General features: G+C 32.7%; 1 protein-coding gene across 2 annotated transcripts in view; it reads right to left on the bottom strand.

Annotated features, from left to right (window-relative positions):
• Positions 1 to 2,069: 2,069 nt before the first annotated feature.
• Positions 2,070 to 10,585, bottom strand: part of ITIH1 (inter-alpha-trypsin inhibitor heavy chain 1) — a 33,440-nt gene continuing 24,924 nt past the window's right edge. For both annotated transcript variants that reach the window (XM_074283514.1, XM_074283513.1), the window contains one exon: positions 2,070 to 2,478. In XM_074283514.1, the coding sequence (XP_074139615.1) occupies positions 2,349 to 2,478 (130 nt within the window). In that variant the 3' untranslated portion in view covers positions 2,070 to 2,348. The remainder of the gene's footprint in view (positions 2,479 to 10,585) is intronic.

Genomic DNA, 10,585 nt, shown 5'->3' with positions numbered 1-10,585 from the left:
TTATTTTATAAACTCAAACAATCTTTAATCATTAATTTTTTGGCAAGTTCAAGTACTTGCTTTTGTTAGCTAGTGTATGTATGAGTAGAAGGAAAAGCTTTTAGATGGCCTAATATAGTGTAAAAAGATTAGCCAAGAGAATCTCTCTGATTTGATAAATCTTTGTCTACAGGTGGGAAAGCACCTTCCCAAGAAAAGTATATACATGCTTGTTAAGAGGTTAGATATATGGCTTTGATTGGTTTATATTGACTGGATTTGCCCCCAAAATGGAACTCTTTAGGGCAGATTATTGCTGGGAATAGCTAACTCTATAAAATTAAGAAAACAACATTTTTTCAGCTTTTTTCCTTTTGTCTTTTGATTGTCAAGGCAGTGAAATACCAGAATCTAATCTCCTAACCAAGATTTCCTGAGCAGCATTTGTGTCTGTGGATAATTCCAAGTTAAGTTCAAGGGTTTGGTGGTTCAGCCTTCTAAAGAGAGAAGAGGATTTCCTAATCAGAAAAAGGAGTACCCACATGAGTACCACTCCTTCAGCTGGAGAGCCACAGTAAGGGGACTAGGAGAAACAGAATAAAAGATGTGAATGTTGTCACCACGCACACAGAAACACATGCACTAAGTGAGTTATTTGGAGAGTATGAGTACAGTAGAAAAGTTGTGGTTTACTCAGCAATCCCAAGGCAGTTTTAGGTAGAATGAAATATTTGGGGGATCATCTGAATCTATCTCTGAATTGAGAGTGACATGACATGAGTTTGGGATATATTGTGAAGTACTTTATGGGAGGATTTATTAATATGGCAAAAGGCTGTCCCAATGGAGTTCCTTCTAAAGAGAACCACTTAGTGCTATATTATAGTCTCCTTATTTGCCTACATTATTCTTTAAGTCCTTTAAATGCCTTGTATATTTTCTGCAGCTATTTCATAGACTCATAGATTTAGAGCTAGAAGGGACTATTTTTCATATAAGGAAATGGAGACATAGAGAGGTTTAACACAGAGAAGTTTAAGTGACTAGCTCATGGTCACACAACTACTTGGTTTTAGAAACTGGATTTTAACCCACTTCTTTCTTATTCCAAGTTCAACATTTTACCCAGTATCCCACACTGTGTCATCATAAGCCCTTTTTACATTTTCTATGGGGTGAAGTAAAAGTTATCATCTACTCATATGCTTTTGCTACTTTAAATGGTTGTACAAAATCTGGGGACTTTTAAAATCTATATTTGTGGAGACTAGATATGACCTATACTTGGAGATTTTCTAGGAGCAAATTTTACATGGGGATATAATGGATGAAAAAAGAGGAACTGTTACTTTTTTCTTTTCTTTTTCCTTTTTTTGGGGGGTGGGGTCATCCTCCCAGAGCACAACCACTCTGTGTAGGCTTTAAACTATAGGTTCACATAACAAAAAGTCAAGATTATTTTGCTGATTTCAGATATATACAATAAAAGCAGGCAGGTAGGCCAGGAAAATGGAAGACAATAACTTTGCCTCCTTTACTTAGCTATTTTTCTGGCTCATGTTCATTTGAAGAAGATATTGGGAGTGAAATAAGCTTCATAAGCCAACGTCTACATAGTTATACTGGGATTTCCTTGTAAGAACAACTTGAAATAATTACTTTCTTAGAGATCCACCTTTGAGAGGGATTTGATGGAATTCCATAATCACTCATGTTCCCTTGGAATAGGGAGAATGGAATTATAGGAAAAACTGTTTTCAAAAAAAGAGAAGATTCAGAGATGATAGGGAAAAAAAGTGAGTTACTGTTTGTTTTTTTTTAAGTGTTTACCAGACCCTAAACAATCAACTTTGAGGATTTTAAGGAGAGGATGCCGATCCTTTGGGAAGATAGGTCTCCAGATCCCAGGTCAAGTAGTTTTTCTGATTTTTGTTAGCCAGACATTCCCTTTCTTTCTCACTTTCCAGTATGCCATGTCTGAAGCTCTATCTTTAAAGTTTCATTTATGGGTTGTTTTGGGCTCTTTAGATGTCAATGTCCCCCAGTAATCACTCCCCTATTCCCTAAATATACACAGTTGCAAAGCAGAATGAAGCTACCATTTAATGAAGTATACAAAATATTAACCATAATTATAGAACAGAATTTAAAAGAGATCATGGAAAAATCTAATTTAAAAAGCAAAAAGGAGTGAGGTTAGAGCGCATGTGAACATGCTGAACTGCTGGCCATTGCTCTATCCAGACTTATCCCATAGGCTGAAAATGCTTTTCCTCCCATTTAAACTCAAGCATAAATGCTAAGAGGGGACTCTCATGTGATCAAAACGACACACTCGTGAGGAAAAAAGATTTTTCCAAATGGTGGGGTTAGAATATGCTGGGGATGATGTAGTCAGTGTGGGTGCCATCAATCAGCCCATCGCCATTATTATGCACAAACCAGCAGGAGACGTCACTGCCCAGCCAGGGGTCTTTTCTGTAATCTTTCTGTGAGCCCCTAGAAGGAGAAATACATACATTATAGTATAAGCCACCCAAGGAAGGTAGATTCCCAGCCATGCATAATGACTCTAGCTTTCTCTTCACCCACTGAAGGTTGTGAGTTAATGGGAGGAGGGAGGAGAGGGTCAAAGACCCTAGAATGTTTGTCTCAATCCTTCCTCATTATTTTCTTTCAGGCCCCACATAAAACCCACAGAAAGTCTTCTTTGTTATACCAGTGCAGTGGTACAGCTAGATGGCATAGTGGAAGGAATACCAAGTCTGGAGTTAGAAAGACCTGAATTCAAATCCAGCCTCAGACACTTACTATATAATCTTGGGAAAGTCACCTACCCCTATTTGCTTCAGTTTCCTCATCTGTAAAATTAACTAGAGAAGTAAATGGGAAATCATTCCAGTATCTTTGCTAAAAAAATCACAAATGGGTTTGTGCAATGGTTTCCATGCTCCATGTGGCCTTGTCCCTTACTGTAATTAATGCAATTTTTATGATAATTCTTTTACCTGTTATGTTGATTGATAATTATAATTGTTCTCTAGTTATTTTATACATGCTAATCTTGTCTCCCTAGCTAGATGGTCATGAATAAGGACTATTTTCTTTTTCTCTTGCTTCTCTTCAAAAAATTTTCTGTTTTAATATAATCTTAGCAAAACATCAAAAAAGATAAACATTTAAATGCAAAAATAAAAATAAAGGAAAATTATTAACTTCTGTCAAAGTTTAAGAATTATATTAATAAGATAATAACAAAAATGTCCTATGTGTTTTTAAATTGCTTTCCTTCTGTGTATTTTTTCATATTTTCTTTCTCTTATTTTCTTATTATTTACACAATTGTAGTTGCTCTATATACTGTGGGTTTGATTCTGCTTTCTTTGCTTTAATTATTTCATACATCTTTTTTCTATTTCTGAGTTCATTCTGTGATGTAAAAACAAAGGACATCAGTAACAATATTTAAAATATATCTAATTTTAAAGCTCAAAAAATTCTCCTGATAAATTTAGTTATATTATTAGGTACATAGTCAGTGACAGATTAAGCATATTATAATTGCCTTGTTTCAATGTTGCATCTTCACCCCTAATAATGGTCCAGATCACAATTTATTCTTGTTCGCATATTCTGTGAAATTCTTGTTCATTCCATTTTCTTCTAGAAGTTTTATATGGAGAATGTATCTAATATCCTTCAGGTATTTCTTAAGGCTTTTTAACATTCTGTCACTGGAGAAACTGGACTGTCCATCCATCATCTCTCATTCTTCTTCTATGACTGGCCCACCTCATTTTCTGATCATATATTCCTGAAACGGCATCATTTAAGCCACTTCTTACATACAAGTCATCAGTAGTAACATCCTGAAGCCTACTTGCCATCCTTATGAATCTTCTCATTGACAGCAATTTTCATTATTTTATCATTTTTTTTTTTTTTTAGGATTTTTTTTTAATTTTTTATTTTATTTTATAATTATAACATTTTTTGACAGTACATATGCATGGGTAATTTTTTACAACATTATCCCTTGCATTTACTTCTATTCAGATTTTTTCCCTTCCTCCCCCAACCCCCTCCCCCAGATGGCAAGCAGTCCTATATATGTTAAATATATTACAGTATAATTTAGATACAATATATGTGTGTAGAACCGAATTTTTTGTTGCACAGGAAGAATTGGATTCAGAAGGTAAAAATAACAGTTTACATTCATTTCCCAGTGTTCATTATTTTATCATTGCAGTGCTCTATTATTTGAAACCACATGTTTCAAATTGCCAGGAGGCTCTTGACATTAAAAATTATGGAGTTTCATGTCACGGAGCAGCTTAGGTTCATTGAAGATGCTGCATAATTTTGGAGTTTTATAACAAGGAGAAGCTTAGGTTCATTGAAGATGCTGCACTATTTCCCAAATACAGTCTAGCTCTCTTTCTCAATCCTATTAAATTTTGGTCCCAAATCAGTCTCCATTAGCAATGTCTCTCCCTTAACTGTGAACATTATCATGTTAGAAGAAAGCTTAAATGAAAAAGGAATTTTTACCTAGAAGACAACATCTTTCCACTCTTCTATTTCTAGATGACAAGATGCTGACTGTATTGAGATTTAAATACTATATTCTCTTTTTTTTTTTTTGAGAGAAGATGAGAATAAAAATACTTATAAAACTTTCACAAGAGAATTGTAATTCTTTGTTACAATATTAATTGTTATAGATACTTATATTCATGGGATAATACTATTGTAAACAAATGGTTATGCTATAAAACACAAGCACTTTCTATTTTCAACAAGCCCAACTAATAAAAATTATCTTAAGACTGATTTATGTTATATCTATATGTTTTCAGGAATATCTTTCATGTTTATGAAGCATAAGCAGAACTTATTGTTTAACTATACGTGTGGACCTAATATCAAGCAATTTTATAGAATCATAATAGCTTACTTTGCAACTAGACATTCTTGTTGACTGAAAATAATGGCTGCATCTATAGTAATAATTCAATTTCGGGCTTCTTAATGGCCCACAGATTTTATTTTGTAAAACAAAATTAAAATCCATCTTTGCTGAGTACTAATAAGAGCAGCATAAGTGTAAATTATTTAGTATATTCAAATATTACATATTCAACAAATTCATTAAAACACACATATTTTCTATTTTTCTTAAGGTTTAAAAATGTATCAACTGAATGTCTAATTAGACAAATTAGCCTGCCTGGGGAGGGTAAGTATGAGAAGAAAGAATGGTCTTTCTTTGTCATTAAAAGCATAAAGATTTAGCTATATTGTGCACAATTTTAAGGATGATGGCAAATTCTGAAACTAATAAAAATACATTGTGTTGCTATATGAAATAATGTCCTAAATATTATCTAAAATCTTTTAGCTTTAAGATGGAAAAAGTAGAAATAGATGTTTTAGGTTTTTCATTATTGAAAAATTAATGGTAAGAAGTACTGAACATTCCATCTTAATGTGTAATAATTTCAGTTGTTTAGTACTAAATACTGGGTTTTTAAGGCTGATATTAAAATACTTAGTATTACTAGAGTATGTAATAAAATTTAGTCAGTAGTGGCTTCAGTTTCAATTATATCTCTAATTAGTTTTCTCAATTTGTCTTTTTTCCTGCAGGTTCTTTAACCGCAAAATTATGCTTATGTCATATTGTTTTGGGGGTATCTTGCAAAGGAAATCTACTGTTAATTCATCTCCATTATTTAATTCAATCTTTCCTTATTACATCCATCTGTTGTTTTCTGGCTAAGTGCTAATGAGATAATGAGATATTAGGTTCTTAGTAAGAACCTAACAGAATAACATATTGAATGCTTTAGAATTCTTTTTGACAAGTCTTGTAAGACTATATTTGTCATGTTAGTCAAGCTATATTTAATTTTTATCTCTATTTTCCACTGCACATAGTTGAGCTGTTACTCAATTTTTCCCAAAAAAAACTGCTCCAGCAATGGGGAATGTTCTTGCTTGTAGTGTTGAATACTTAGAGGCCATACAACATCAGTTGGACCTCATTAATCTTACTTTATTGTAATTCTTCCTCACTTTCAGTCAAGGGGTCAGAGAAAGACTGAGAAATCAAATATTTTCTATAAACATGCACACAGTGAACTGCCTTTCTTCATTGTTCCAAATAATTCATCTTCAAAATGATCACCTTCAAAGGGTTTGCTCTTATTGCTAAATACAATATTTTTGATGAGTGTGAGAATATTCTGGAGATCAGAATGAAAATCTATTCATATCACTGTATATTCTGAAATTTCAACATGGTTGATGTAGCAGAACTGCTTGCCTTCTAGCCATGGTAAAATAAAAGAATTTTTCATCTTTATCCTAAGACTTGGTTAGGTTGACTGGAAGATCCAACTACAAGTACCTCATAGATATCTTTAGAAGATTATATTTCTTACATCTCTCAGTTCTTCATTTGCTTGAACACCATTCTTGTGGGATGGAGTAGTGAGGGTAGGAAGACCTTGGTTATTTTGGAACAGAGTTACCTTTAGCTATAGGCTCTGGGATGTCAACAGGCATTCTTCAATGAAATCTCTTAAAAGAGATTGGCCTAATAATTCAAACAAAACTAAATGGATCAGAATGTCTCTTGGTCAGGGTATGGCATGCAATTGGGAGCTTCTCCAATGGGAGTATTCTCCTAATGCTCCCAATGTTTATTTTAAATTCATATTTTTCTGAAGTCATCACTGTAATTACAAAATTTCTAGCATCTTCCCAACTTAAATCTATAAGGGACTATCTATGTTAGAATTCCAATATATATCTCCATTGTCTTGGAAGATGAAAAAATATTTGTTTTTTAAATCTTCAAAGATCCCCCCCATTTTTTTATGTTTATTGTCTTTCTTCCAGTTTCATTCTTAAATATCCTATTATTTTCTTAGTTGGATATTTCATCAAATTTCTTTTTAACTTGTTTTCTTTTCACTATACTTCTTGCCATTTTATGAAAGGATACTGTTTATAATCTTCCATCTTTTTCCTCTGTAAGATCTTAACAGTTCAATACAACAAATATTTATTAAGCACCTACTTTGTACAAAGCATTGTGCTAGCCTCTAAGAAGACAAAAAGAAATATGAATGAGTTTACATATTGATATTCCACATTTCTCTCCTTGGAATGAAATCAAGTGTTTTCTTGATAAGAAGGCTTTCAGGATTTTTTATCTCATTGTGACAATTAGTTTGTAGTGGTTAAACTTCCTTAAGAAATGTAAATAGTTAATGTAGATGTAACTATTCCACATAAATAGTTAATGTTCTTTTATCCATTTGATATTTTTCAGCATCAACAAATTGTTTAAATACATCAGGTTGGAGTTGCTTCAATTGATTGATATATCTTTGTTTCATTTTTGTTCTTTCTTCTAGTTTGAGAGTGATTTTTATGATTTCCTCTAACTAGTGATCTGATTATACCTAGATAGTTAATTCAGAAATGGCTACCTCCTTAGTAATCAATCAATTATAGCCCATTGAAATGTAATCATTCCTTTTTGTGTTGTTACTCATATGTGCAATATCTTCCAATTCTCTTCTTGAAAAAAATATTCAGGGGGCAGCCAGGTGGCGAAGTGGATAGAGTACCAGACCTGAATTCAGCAGGACCCGAGTTCAAATCTGCTCTCAGACATTTAACACTTCCTAGCTGTGTGACCCTGGGTAAGTCACTTAACCCCAGACTGGGGGGGAGGAAACAGTGAAAAAAATTTTCAAGATATATATGCAATGCTTTTATATAGTCTATAACTTTTCTTATTTACTACTACTGAATCATGTTTTCCAACATATTTGTCCAGTCTTCTTCTACCTCAGTTTTGCCTTTGAAGTTATCAAGAATTAAAGTATATGTCAAATTTGGAATTATGGGGAAAAAATTGCCAAAATATTCATATCTTTTATACAGCAATCCCAAGGAGGCAAAAAAAAAAAAATAGAAACAAAGGTTCGATACACATAAAAACATTTACAGTAGCACAATTTGTGGTAACAAAAATCTGGAAACAAAAAGTGCTTCTTGATTCTAAAATTTCCAAACAGATGTTTCAGTTCACATAAGCTGTAGAATACTATTGCATGATAAGAAATCATAAATGTGAGGAACTCAGAAAAAAAGAAGAGAAATTTGCAGGAAATTAAGCAGGATGAAATAAAGAGAACCAGAATAACAATTTACCCAGTTTTCCAAAACATAGTCTTACAGACTCCTGGGGATCTACAAGACTCTTTCAGGAACATATTCTATGAGAAAATGTTCTATGAAAGCAAAACTATTTTCAAAATAACACTAAAATGTCACTGACCTATTAAAACACTACTTTTTTCTGACTGCCTATCTGTGTGAGAACATATTTTTTCATATTTCTTCAAATAAAATAATGTTACAATAAACTGAATGAAGAAGTAAATATCCAGTCATTTACTAAGTCCGATATTAAAGTGATTTGCAAAAAGTAGTAAAACATTGCCACTCTTCTCACTAAATTATTTTTGTTTTGGAAATTACAAGTATTTCTCATTAAGTATGTCATTTATGACAACATGTAATGGTCTTGTTATTTTAAGTGAATATATAAGTACATGTTTTAAAAGTCTCAATTTCTAATAGAGTAAATATAGATAGATATTACCCACATACATAAAAGCTCTTTATGATCTCAATAATTTATGAGACACTGAAGGCAAAAAGCTTGAGAACTGCTTATTTATGCAGACTACAATAATGGAAATGAAAGCAACACTAAAATAAATAGCCAACATTATATAGAGCTTTTGGTTTTGCAAGACATGTAACAGATATTATTATCTCATCTGGTCCTCACAACTGTGTAGAGTAGGTGCTATTATCTGCATTTTACAGATGAGGAAATCGAGGACAGAGGCTCTAAGGGACTGGTTCACAATCACATGGGTGATAAGTGTCTGAAGAGGGATTTGAACTCAGACTTCCTGACTCCAGGTTCAGTGCCCCTAATGACTACAACCACCTAGCTGCCTGCCTAAAAAAACAGGCAAATTCTGATAAATTACAATGACAATGCCATGGAGCTAGTGATAAAACATTTGGATGTGCTCAGTCATGTCCTTTATAGCCCTCCACTTGATAAATGTAGTTCTCCACTGCCATAATCTTAGAGAATTCTGGGCTACCTCTATACAGCATTATGTAGCTTTGAAGTAGGACTTTGTTCTATCACTTATAATTGCTCAATGTGACTTATATTCTATCATATTCTATTAAGTTACTCATTTTCGGGGAAAAGAGAGTACAATCTTTCTAATTGTACAAAAATTAATCATTCTCCAATCTTAATAAACACACAACACAAAAAACTCCTATTTTTATAAAAGTATAAGTTGCAAGACTATGTTTTGCAAAAACTCTACTTCTTCATTATTCTCCACACTTACATAACTGTCATTCTGGTGTTACTTCTCTCCATCTTTCCCTTATTAACCTGCTCTTTTTTCTCTAGCACTTCAATATTCAGTCATATCTAAAACCATTTTATGCTTCTTCCCTTTTCCTCCTGTTTTTCTCCTTTCAAACTTATTTGTTACTTGGTTATTAATCAAAATAATGCTAATGTAGTTTTTAATTTCTCCATGGAAACATAGGGAAATGTTGACATAGCAATATTAATATAGCAATTAGCTATAACTAGTATGATCACATTTGCAAATTACCCATTAATTTTTGATGATTCATTTCTAACTCTGTAGCTTTGTCAGTTTTTAATGTCAAAAGCTGATCTAAGTTTGTGCCATTCCCATCATTAATTCAACATATTAAAGTAGACTAAAAATGGCTGTCTTTTGTCTCTTAGCTTTTCAGGGAAACATGATATTCAAGGTTTTTTTGTATTTGTATTTATTGCTTTTCTTGATTTGATAACTTTGGGGGAAATATTTTGCAATATGAATTGGAGCTTTCAGATATATATTGTCTTTTTTTTTCCTTGATCATTTATAATATCGTCATCTTGTCCTAAGTTTGAAGCCTGGATTTTCACATTCACCCTTATTGGCACCCTGTTGATTTGAAATGTGTACTTTTAAGATATATTTATGGAAATTTTTCTTGTATGGATTTCTTGAAATATAATGATGAGTCTCTTGTCACAGTTTGGGGAAAGGCCAATAATTCTTAAATATTCTCCATTCTTACTCTATTCTACAGGTGTCACTTTTGTCTGCATTGATTCCAAATGCTTTTCCGTCATTTTCTGAGCTATTTTAAAATTTTCATCTGCTATTTCATTTATTGTGATTGCAAATTAGATAATTATATTTTTCATTGAGCCTGTTGCTTTGCTAATATTTGCAATGGAGATTTCTAGATTCTTGAACTTTTTCAACATGTTGTCTTGGGATTCTTTGGGACACTGGAAAAGAAACTAAGTTTAGAGGAAGAGGATTTTAATTCAAAATCTCAGTCCTGATTCAAAATCCATTAGGGATTTTCTTAGCAAAGAAACTGGAGTAGGTTTGCCATTTCCTTCTCCAGCTCATTTTATAGATGGGGAAACCGAGGCAAACAAGGTAAT

Source organism: Sminthopsis crassicaudata, chromosome 1, assembly GCF_048593235.1.
Source record: "Sminthopsis crassicaudata isolate SCR6 chromosome 1, ASM4859323v1, whole genome shotgun sequence".
Lineage (NCBI taxonomy): Eukaryota > Metazoa > Chordata > Mammalia > Dasyuromorphia > Dasyuridae > Sminthopsis > Sminthopsis crassicaudata.
The sequence above is the reverse complement of the archived record's forward strand: the minus strand, read 5'-3'. Positions and strand labels throughout refer to the sequence as shown.